The sequence below is a fragment of the Cephus cinctus genome, unplaced genomic scaffold (assembly GCF_000341935.2).
Source record: "Cephus cinctus unplaced genomic scaffold, Ccin1 Ccin1_scaffold1878, whole genome shotgun sequence".
Taxonomy (NCBI): Eukaryota; Metazoa; Arthropoda; class Insecta; order Hymenoptera; family Cephidae; genus Cephus; species Cephus cinctus.
In genome coordinates, this window is record NW_014334042.1 from 215568 (window position 1) to 226190 (window position 10623).

The 10623-nt window shown below is 37.2% G+C and overlaps 3 protein-coding genes across 6 annotated transcripts; 1 reads left to right on the plus strand and 2 right to left on the minus strand.

Annotated features, from left to right (window-relative positions):
• Positions 1–288: 288 nt before the first annotated feature.
• Positions 289–1846, minus strand: LOC107273913 (60S ribosomal protein L17). Its single transcript, XM_015752547.2, has 5 exons — positions 1708–1846; positions 1361–1447; positions 836–995; positions 592–762; positions 289–508 (listed from the first exon to the last, which is right to left on the minus strand). The coding sequence occupies exons 2-5, from the start codon at positions 1439–1441 to the stop codon at positions 363–365; spliced, it is 558 nt and encodes a 185-aa protein (XP_015608033.1). The 5' UTR covers positions 1442–1447; positions 1708–1846; the 3' UTR covers positions 289–362.
• On the plus strand, positions 1448–10115 carry LOC107273912 (dual specificity mitogen-activated protein kinase kinase dSOR1). 4 transcript variants are annotated; one of them, XM_015752546.2, is made up of 9 exons: positions 1448–1829; positions 2261–2713; positions 2797–3022; positions 3097–3209; positions 3283–3394; positions 6771–6947; positions 7029–7242; positions 7377–7543; positions 7624–10115. In XM_015752546.2, exons 2-9 carry the CDS (start codon positions 2592–2594, stop codon positions 7738–7740), a joined length of 1248 nt encoding a protein of 415 aa, XP_015608032.1. In that variant the 5' UTR covers positions 1448–1829; positions 2261–2591; the 3' UTR covers positions 7741–10115. The 4 variants fall into 4 exon arrangements, with proteins under 4 accessions (XP_015608032.1, XP_024946975.1, XP_024946976.1 ...); XM_025091207.1 differs by having other exon boundaries at positions 2553–2713; XM_015752545.2 differs by lacking the exon at positions 1448–1829 and adding an exon at positions 1897–2181.
• LOC107273910 (sodium/potassium-transporting ATPase subunit alpha-B) lies at positions 3412–6764 on the minus strand. The gene has a single exon (XM_015752540.1). The coding sequence runs from the start codon at positions 6604–6606 to the stop codon at positions 3538–3540; it is 3069 nt and encodes a 1022-aa protein (XP_015608026.1). The 5' UTR covers positions 6607–6764; the 3' UTR covers positions 3412–3537.
• Positions 10116–10623: the final 508 nt, after the last annotated feature.

Below are 10623 nucleotides of genomic sequence, written 5' to 3' on the forward strand. Positions count from 1 at the left end.
AACGTAGTTGTATAATAAATTGTTGTTGGTTGCCTCACGTGAAGCTATAAACACTTGTTTCTCTTTTTATTTTTACCTTTTTGATAACTAAGAAAAAATATGGTAACAGTAGTGGGGAGATAGTAGAGCTATAAATACTTTGTGCTTGTGTATTGTATAAAGTGCATCTTGTATACTGTAGGCAGTATGCATTTTTTGCATGAACTAAAAATGTCTAAGGGAATTAGTTGGTATGAATAAGATTATTGGATTTTGTGAGAATGAGGAATTATTAGTAAACTGAAACGATTGGAGAACATTGTAACTTTTATTGGTCAAGTATACAATTGGTCTCATTATTTGTATTAAGATAGACAAAGACTTTATTCCCTCATCATCTTCTCTTTTTGACGGGCAAGCTTTTTCTTGCTCAGCTTCTTTTTCGATGGTTCCTCCTCTGCTGCTTTCGCAACGACATCTTCCTTTTCAGTTAATACCACTTCGATGTGACATGGTGAACTCATGTATGCTACGAAAGAATTTCCATGATTACATAAAAGTCTATTAGGATCAATGAAAATAGTGCGCAGAGCATTAAATATCCATACGTACGATTAATGCGACCGTGAGCTCTGTAGGTTCTCCTACGGAGGCGAGCAGCATGGTTTACTTGAATGTGATCGATTACAAGACGGTCCACATCGAGACCCTTATAATCTGCATTACTTTCAGCATTTTTAAGAAGCTGCAGCAAAAATTCTGCAGACTTCTTGGGCCAGCGACCTGGAGTATTATATTATTAAAGTTAACATACAGCATTTTTCAAAAAGAGAAATTTTAATGAATATATAATCACCTTGGGTGGTTCCAAACTGTTTCGCCTGTGCACACCTGCCAACACCACCATTGAACCTGCGGAATGGAACACACTCTTTGTGGTCTACCACATTTTTCAGGTATTTCTGTGCCCTCCGAAGAGCCATATTTTTAATGGCACGAGCAGTTTCATGAGTGTTCTGTGAATGTAAACAAACAGATTTTACTTTAAAAACAAGAGAAGCAATAATCAAAAACGTCTGTCACAAATTCTATAGAATAAAACATTGTTGTGATGACCAATATTATCATCCCTAATAAATAGCACGTGTCAGTACGTCTCCGAACCTGACAAATTCGTCTCTCAATCTACCATTGATAAATAGATAATATTTTACATCCAGTAGTGTCAAACTCTTTCCGAATCGTGACAAAACGAAGCTATCAATTTACACCGTTGCAATAATTCGAATCATTCAAATTTTAAGAAAGTATAAACATGCCTGTTCTACGAGCGTAAAGTGAGGTTAGTTTAACAATCTTTAACCAAATAACCATTGTTTACCTTGAAATGTACTCGTAAGTTAGAGCCGCGCGCTTTGCACGACTTAGTCGTGTTCAGCGGTTCATTCGAGTAACGTCCCATCGCCGCCTGAAAAACACAGAAAAATTCAAGCACTTTGTATTAAACGGCAGACGGAAACAGAACAGTGAAACAAGCGTCGCGAGTGGTCCGGTGTCACACATATTTCTTGTGACTTTTCACGTTTGTTGCAATTCGGGAGTAAAATTTTGTATGACAAAATTATCCAGCAGATTATTAGTTAAAACCCAGTGACATTCGTATTTTGAAATTCGCGACGATTTCAAGGATGTGATTAGATTCGTGATACGTTGCAACAAGGACCATACCTCTTCTCTAAGCGATGTTGTAGGAAAAGACGTCGCAACTTTACGGTGCAACACAATTCACTTCCTCTCAGATGGCGTGGCTGGTTGTGTTCCATAGTCTACTCGAGTAAAGTTCCACTAAGGTATAATATACAATCCGTTTCTTCTATTCTCCCATACAAATTCAACAATTTAACTTTGTGATGTAAAAAATATTTTCCTAAGGCAATTACATAAAAGATATATTGTAGGATCGAGGTTAGCTTGATTTTAATACGGTATAATAGAACGATTTGTTATTGTGATGACGATGAGATTTCGTATAAAGTTAATTGTATAATTTTGTTTCTCTATGGAACTTTAAGGGATTTGACTGTACACGAATCGTTTGCGATTCAGGGAGAGATCCATATAACCTTGTTTTGTGTTTCTTGTGCAATTTTTATGAATAACATGTCGAATATCGCGATTTTACGGCGTCCTCGTAATCTTTCGGTGATCTATCAATAAGTGTTATACATAATTTGTGAAAGTTCCTGTGTATTGTCAACGTGATATCTTTTTTGGTTGACAGATCGGTGCTTGACAGTTCATTCTCGACCACATTCTTAGAGATAGCTATACATTTTTGTGATATCTTGTATATCCGTAATACGAATAAGTGCATTAAAAAATTTGTAGCCCCGGCGACAAGTTAAATAAAATTAAAGGAAGCCCAGTATAGCGTTTTATTGAATATAACGTAACGTAACAATTAGGAATGCTAGTTTGAGCTATATACTTTGAAATAGATTTGAAGCTCTTTTATAGCTTCATCATAAAACAAGGTGAACAGTTATTTTAATTGATTTGTCTGTGGCAAGTAGTGGTTCTCTCTACTCGAAGGTGTCCCTGTGGTATAACAAATGTCGAAAAATAAATTAAATCTTACATTGCCACCTGGTTCAATTGAACCAGTACCGGCAGTATCACCTTCACCACCAGTTCCACCTTTACCAGTATATGCAGAACCACCTGTGATTCCGGAGTAAGGGACTTATTGTTGCTGTCATTGATGATTTTAGGCTTATTGTAATAATTATTCATAATAATACTTGACTTTCATTGCAGTGGAGTAATGGGAAAGATGAGTATAGATGCTATACAAGAAAGATTGGAAGAGTTGGAGATGGATGAAGAGCAGAGAAAGAGATTAGAAAGTTTTTTGGGACAGAAAGAAAAAGTTGGTGAATTGTGCAATGAAGATTTTGAAAAACTTGGGGAATTGGGTGCTGGTAATGGTGGTGTTGTTATGAAAGTCAGACACAAAAAGTATGGGCTTATTATGGCGCGCAAGGTAATATTCTACTAAGTAGAATTGAACAACGGAATACTCAAATATTTCGTTATGTTAACGTCATATTTTTATAGCTGATTCATTTGGAAGTTAAGCCCGCAATCAAGAAACAAATTATAAGAGAATTAAAAGTTCTTCACGAATGTAATTTTGCACATATTGTTGGATTTTATGGTGCTTTTTATAGGTATGTTTTATATACTTTTTGAACATTGTTTTATTACAATTTTATAATTAATATCATTAATGAATTTTTACAGTGACGGTGAGATCAGCATATGTATGGAATATATGGATGGTGGATCGCTTGATCTTATATTGAAAAAGGCTGGAAGGATACCGGAATCGATTTTGGGAACCATCACTGCCGCGGTAAGTGAAGAAATTTCAATGTAATCAATATTCTTTATTTTATGTATATTTGGACATCACACTGCATCCATTAACTAAATCCCATTCTTAATATTACTTAACGTTATAATGACATTGACAGTTCTTACATTCCTCCTGGAATATTAATAATAAGTTTCCTGCTCTATGATCCCTCCTGGATACTTTCGAAGAAACCATCTTCTAAGTTCATCATAGATCCATAGAAAAGCTCCGAAAGGCAAACATGGGCAGTACCAAAGAGCATCAAGTGGCATAGTCTTCAGTACCTTTTCGGTTCCCGGCACATAAAGTAGTATACCTGTCAAGACCACTTCAAAAACAAATGAAAAATTGAGAAACCAATTTCCCATTCCCTGTTTAAATATAGAATTCTTTCTTGTCTTGCAAATGATAAGATCTACCATTTGCGTTATTACTATAGAGATAAAGTAACCGGTACGAGCCTCGTTCAACAGATCCATCCTATCTTTGTAGGTCCAATTCTGTCCGTACGAATCAGTAAGATCATTAACAGCCTTGGATTCCCAGACAGTTCTAAGTCCAAACAAGTCCGCTGGCAGGAATCCATTATAAGCCAGAATAACAAAGTACGAATAGAATCCAGCAAGTGACTGAATCATTCCTATCTGTCCATAAGTCATCGATATCAATCTTTTATTCACAAGTCTATCGTGCTGTGGATTTCTTGGTGCACGTTGCATAATATCAGATTCTGGTTTCTCATAAGCAAGCGCAATAGCTGGTAATAAATCTGTACCAATATCCACACAAAGTACCATTTGTATAACAAATGGTAATGGTATAGAAAGTACTATACTGCTCAATAATGGTAACATCTCTGGGACACTGGACGTAAGAGTGTACGTAATAGATTTCTTTAAATTATCAAATATCAATCGTCCCTCCTCAATTCCAGTGACAATCGACGCGAAATTGTCGTCCATTAAAATCATATCTGCTGCATTTTTTGCAACGTCCGAACCAGTTATACCCATAGCAACGCCAATGTCTGCTTTTCTTAATGCTGGCGAATCATTGACGCCGTCCCCGGTCACTGCCACAACTTCTCCAAGTCTTTGACAACTTTCAACAATGAGTAACTTTTGTTGTGGTGATGTGCGCGCAAAAACTATTTCCTCATAGGTTCTTATAATATCGTCTAGTTCATAACTCTCCATGTTTCTTAGTTCATTTCCTGTCACAACAATGGCTACGGAGTCCTCTTCCGGCACTTGGGAATACGATTTACTCTGCAATATTGCCCGTTCATATTTAGTCTCATGACCTTCGCCAATGATACCAACTTTTTTGGCAATGGCCATGGCGGTCACAGGATGATCACCGGTCACCATTATTAATTTGATACCAGCAGTCCGACATTTCTGCACAGCTTCCGGTACCGTTGGCCTTGGCGGATCTAATAGACTTACCAATCCTACGAAACGATAGTCACCCGTTGGAAAATTGTATTTACTGGGCATTTCGGTATTAAATTTATAATCTGGTTCATATTTTGAGAATGGCAATATCATGTCGCAATAAGCCAACACACGTTCGCCAAGGTAACCCAGTTCTGTACAGGCTTTTCTCACTGCTGATAAATCAGTACTGGTCATCAATGTGGTTTCACCTTCAGAACCCAAAATAGTCGAGCAAGATTCCAATATTATTTCTGGAGCACCCTTCAGTATCATTATAAAACAATCGATGTCCTTATGTATGGACATTTGATATTTACTGGCAGAATTAAAAGGCAATTCTGCGACCTTTGGATGAGTCGAACGAAACTTTGACGTGTAATGTATTTGTTCACAAAATTTTAAAATTCCTGTTTCAGACGCATCCCCAAGAACTTCCCTTTGTTCAATCGGTACGCGTTGATCTGGTTCAGATTTGAATTCTGCTCGTAGACAAAGTGTGGCGTCCTTGATGAGAACATTGAAATCTGGTTTTTCTACTAGGATGTCTCTTTCGGCTCCCAATTTCTGTCCTACAGGAAAATGATGTCTAGTGTGGCCACACCAGACGTTTGACATCGTCATTTTATTCTGTGTCAGAGTCCCAGTCTTGTCTGAGCAAATAGTAGATGTGGATCCGAGTGTTTCTACAGCTTCAAGATTTTTCACAAGACAATTTTTACCAGCCATCTTCTGCGCTGTCAAAGTCAAGCTTGTTGTCACTGTCACAAGCAACACTTCTGGCACATTGGCTATTATTATTCCAAGCAGATAAGTAAATGCTTTCACGAGATTAAATTCCAATGAAAGTGACAGTGCGAAGAATAAAATTCCACAGATCAGTGCAACAAAAGTTATTATATGAACAAAGTGTTGGATCTCTTTGGCTATGGGAGTCTCAGTTTTTTGTATATGTGAAGTCAGTCCTGCCAATCGACCAATCATTGTGCTGTCGCCAGTTGCTATAACAATACCACGACCTTCTCCAGCGACAGCAAAGCATGAGAAGAAAGCAATGTTTTGCGTCTCTAAAGGATTATTGTCAGTGGGATAATCAGTTCTTGATACCGCAACACTTTCCCCAGTCAGACTGGAATTTTCTACTCTAAGTCCATCGCACTTTGTTATCCTTATGTCAGCTGGCACTTTGTCACCAAGTCGAATTTCTACCAGATCACCCAGTACTACCTTTTCAGTAGCCACTTGCATCCTGATACCTTCTCTTATAACCACAGCATAAGTTGGTACCATCTTGTTAAAGGAATCCATAACTTTGGAGTTCTTACTTTCTTGTATATAAGCAAAGAATCCAGAGATTAAGCAGATTATCACAATGATCACACCGAGCCATTCTACAGACTCATCATCATGTTGATCGAGGAAATAATTTATGAAAAATAGGATAAAACACAGCACTGCGCATAACCAAAGCAGACCAGCAAAGCCACCACACATGCATCTTAAAAACTTAATCCACTCCGGTGTTACTTTTGATGGTGTTAAGCCATTCGGTCCATCCCTCAATAAAATCATTCTAGCATCCTCATTTGTCAAGCCTGCATCAAGACTAGTATTGAGTTTAAAGCAAAGATCAACGAGTGGAATTGTATGATCATTCGTGTCAAATTCATGATGCAGCTCATTGAGCTCATCCTCTATCAACTTCTTTTTCATGTGCATTGAAGATATCGCTTTTGCTGTCATATGCGAAGCTCTCCCCATTGGTCGGGACATATTTTACGTATATTAATTATTTCACACAGGTAATGATATTCTAACCATTGCGGTTAAATCGCTATTTTAACATATATCGATTAATTATTCTATAATACCATCAATTGTTTCACGGTCGACTGGATGTGACGTTTTCATTTCTTCTTTATTTTTTCATATTCAAGGTTCTGAAGGGCTTGAGTTACCTGCGCGACAAGCACGCGATAATGCATCGTGACGTAAAACCTAGTAACATCCTGGTAAACAGTGCTGGTGAAATAAAAATCTGTGACTTTGGTGTTTCTGGTCAATTGATTGATTCCATGGCAAATTCCTTCGTCGGTACCAGAAGCTACATGTCGGTCAGTACCTAGATATAACAAGTGTTCATTATTTCAGTCTAACTTAAATATAAAAAAAAATATATTCTTTTACACTTTCAGCCGGAGAGACTGCAAGGTACTCATTATTCAGTACAGAGTGACATCTGGTCCTTAGGGCTGTCGCTAGTAGAAATGGCTATAGGAATGTATCCAATTCCGCCACCTGATGCAAAAACCCTGGCGTCGATATTCGGATCGCAATCTGGACAATCTCCGGCAGAGAGTACTGCCACGAACAGTGTATCCACACCAACTTCACAGTCGCCGGCTCATAGTGTGTATAGAATAGTTTTACTTAAAAAAAAAAAAAAATACTTTCATCCAGCAATATACTGCTGGATGTCGATCATACACTGAATATTATCTTTGTAGAATGTTACCAAAGTAATTCCTTTGTTTATTTTAAAGACGCAAGCAGCCCACGACCAATGGCGATTTTCGAGTTGCTAGATTACATAGTGAACGAACCACCCCCTAAGCTGCCTGCTGGAATTTTCAGTAATTCCTTCACAGACTTCGTGGATCGTTGTCTGAAAAAGAATCCAGCCGAAAGGGCGGATTTAAAGACTCTTATGGTGAGTGTAGAGTTTGACTCAATACAGATTATAGAATGAATATTTATTTCAATGAAATATCAATCGTTTATTTCTTTCAGAATCACGAGTGGATTAAGAAAGCTGAGCTGGAGAATGTGGATATTGCTGGATGGGTATGTCGCACTATGGATTTGCAGCCGACAACACCGACACGTTTGGCGAACGTACAGTCCTGAATAAATGTCACTCTTACATACTTGACTACGTACATCCGCGTTCAGTACTCCTAAGTCATTCTTGATTTACCATTTTTCTCTCGTTTCTATTAATTTCGGCTTTTGTTATCATCAATGTTTAACATTGATTACGACAGTGGCGTTTTTCACTTTGTGTATCTCTAAAGCATTAACTTTTCTTTATTCGCCTCTACCGCTTCCATTATTTCCAAAATTTAAGCTCTCATATCTGCGTAAAATCATGTGTACTCGTGGTCATTCCAATGACAGGTGTCCAGTCCGGTATCCACGGTGGCGCCGTCTACAGGGATGGCGGTTAAGACTTGCAAATTATTCACCTCGCGAATTTGAGCTCATGAAAAATATACGTGTTAATCCATCTTGACTGGGACTTGCACTTGGAGTTGAGCCGTAAATACAAATACAAGTACTATTTATAATGTCACGTGGCAAACAAAGCATTACGATTGATAGTACGTGCGATATATTTGAAAATGAAGATACATAGAAAAATTCCAATGCATATTTATCCACGTCACGATTAACGAGTGACATGATAATGATTTAAACAAACGCAGTACGCCACTGTGCTTGAACATATATTTTCTTAATACCCTTAATTCTTTAGCTTATTTTCGATTCGCTTTAGTTCCCTTTCAAAAAGAAGTATGTAAGATAAACAGTTTTAGTATAGGTTTAGCATAGTTACAAAACTCACTAGTGAAAAGAAGTGTTGTGTACTCCGTGACGAGGAGTTTAGAATACTTGGCGAATTACGGAAGAGCGAATTATATCGAGGATGAAAGAAAGGCGAATGGATGAGTAAGGAGGAATAAAGGGAGGGGTTTAAAAGCCTGTACATGAAATTACATAGAGATAATTCGATGAAAATATTTGAATGGAGATGTTATATGTATTATTAAGATTTGTACCTGAAAGCTGTAGATTGTTAATTCCATCAGCGAGCAAACATTGAGCCATCGTCATTTCGAATTTGGTATTGGTGCTTCTTCACGTTATTCTTTCTCTTTTATTTTTTTTTAATACATAAATATATACAACACGTATTTGATGAACCAGTTTGTCGATAGACCAATTGAAACACCCTTAGAAACAGTTGCACGTATTTCTATCAAATTTTTATTTGTAATTCTCAAGCGTTTTTTCAGTCTTGTAAAGAGAAGCAGAGTCACTTGTATTATCAGTCGCCAATTACGAGTACCTCAAGAAAGTTCAATTTGAGAGCAACGATCGCGCTAATCGAATGATAACGAAGGATCCTGCGAAATAGCGATTACGAATATGACGGAAGTGCTTTTTCTTTGCGAATATAGCAACTAGGAACGATCTTTGGTTTTGTGTGTGTATTCCGTATGCAGTAGCTACTTAACGAATCCCAGCTGCGCATTATAAACATTGTAACAAATAAATAGACAAACGATTATAATAGATAGTTAAAGTAAAATCGCATATAAGTGATTGGTGGGATAACTCAGCAGTTTTTAAAGGAACGTAAGAGATCAGCGAACAGATCATATTAGAAAACTATATTATAATGGAAAACACTATGTATTAACGCTATGGCTCTCAAGTACAGAAATATCGTCATTCTTTTTCAACTTAAACATAGATCGGTCATACTTGTCTACTCGATATCGATTCTACAAACACTCTTTATGTGTCGATGTTGATTGGTGGATATTCGCCTAATTTATATATATATATATATAATACGTTCTTTCATCGTACATAGAACAAAATCGCAACGTGTAGACATTTAATATCTTTAGCCACTTCCGGTTTGGCTTAAAACGTTATCGGAGTTTATTGAGAATGCAAAGTGCAATGTGATGTTCGCAATGTGCAGTGAGAGTGAGAATGAGAGATTGTGTGTATGCGAGGGAAAGAGAGAGAGCGAGAGAGAGAGAGAGAAAAAGAGGGAAAGAGAATGAGAGAAAGGATGAAGAATAAATAAAGTGTGCACTAGCCTGCCTAAGCGTTAAACGCCCAAGAACTGATCTTTTCGTATTTCATTTAGAAAATTGGAGTAATGCACTGATAATGTAATTACTTATTTTGCTCTTCGTTTATGAGAAAAGGATTTAAGAGAAAAAAAACCAGTATGCGTTTAGCGCTATGCTCGATATATGCAGATAATACATGTGTCCAGAATAAAGGCATTTATGCGAAACGTGTGATTTCGTTTCCAGTGCTGTTTATCCCTGAGATATATTGATCGAGCGATCGATCTTTTAGCACTTATGAAATTGTATGCACATTCCTGGCCGTGCGAAGTTGTGCATAATACTTGTAGTTTTAATGATATTCTAATATTATCTATATGTTATAAAAATAAAATGCTAATTATACGGTCATCGTATGCGTCTTGATTGATTAAGCCAAACTTTTGATCACGCAAGACCAATCCTTTGGATTTCTTTGTTTAAGGATACCAGGATCAGGGCGAGAAGGGCAAATGCACTTGGAAGGTACTGGAGGAACACGTGGAGACCGAAAATTATAGTTCTAGGCGTCCTATCCCCTGTTCAATGTTTGCCAGATGAAATTTCCTTGAAATAATTTCCCCTGGAAAATGTTCCCGTCGAAGTAATTTCCTTGATTAAAATTTCCCACAGATAAACTTTCATTTTTCCAAACCCATCACAGACAGTTATACGAGTGCGATTGGTTTTGCTTGTTATGCTTACTTATCAACGATCCATTATAACTAGAGCATCATAAGGATCAGTAATAAGTATAGGACTGGCTCATTACAGATTTTCCGTCGTTTTTCGAAAAACCGCTTTCCTTAAAGTGGATTAGATAAAATGTTTTCGCTAAAGAGTCTCGGCACTATATAGCCAATATATTAGATTTAGATAC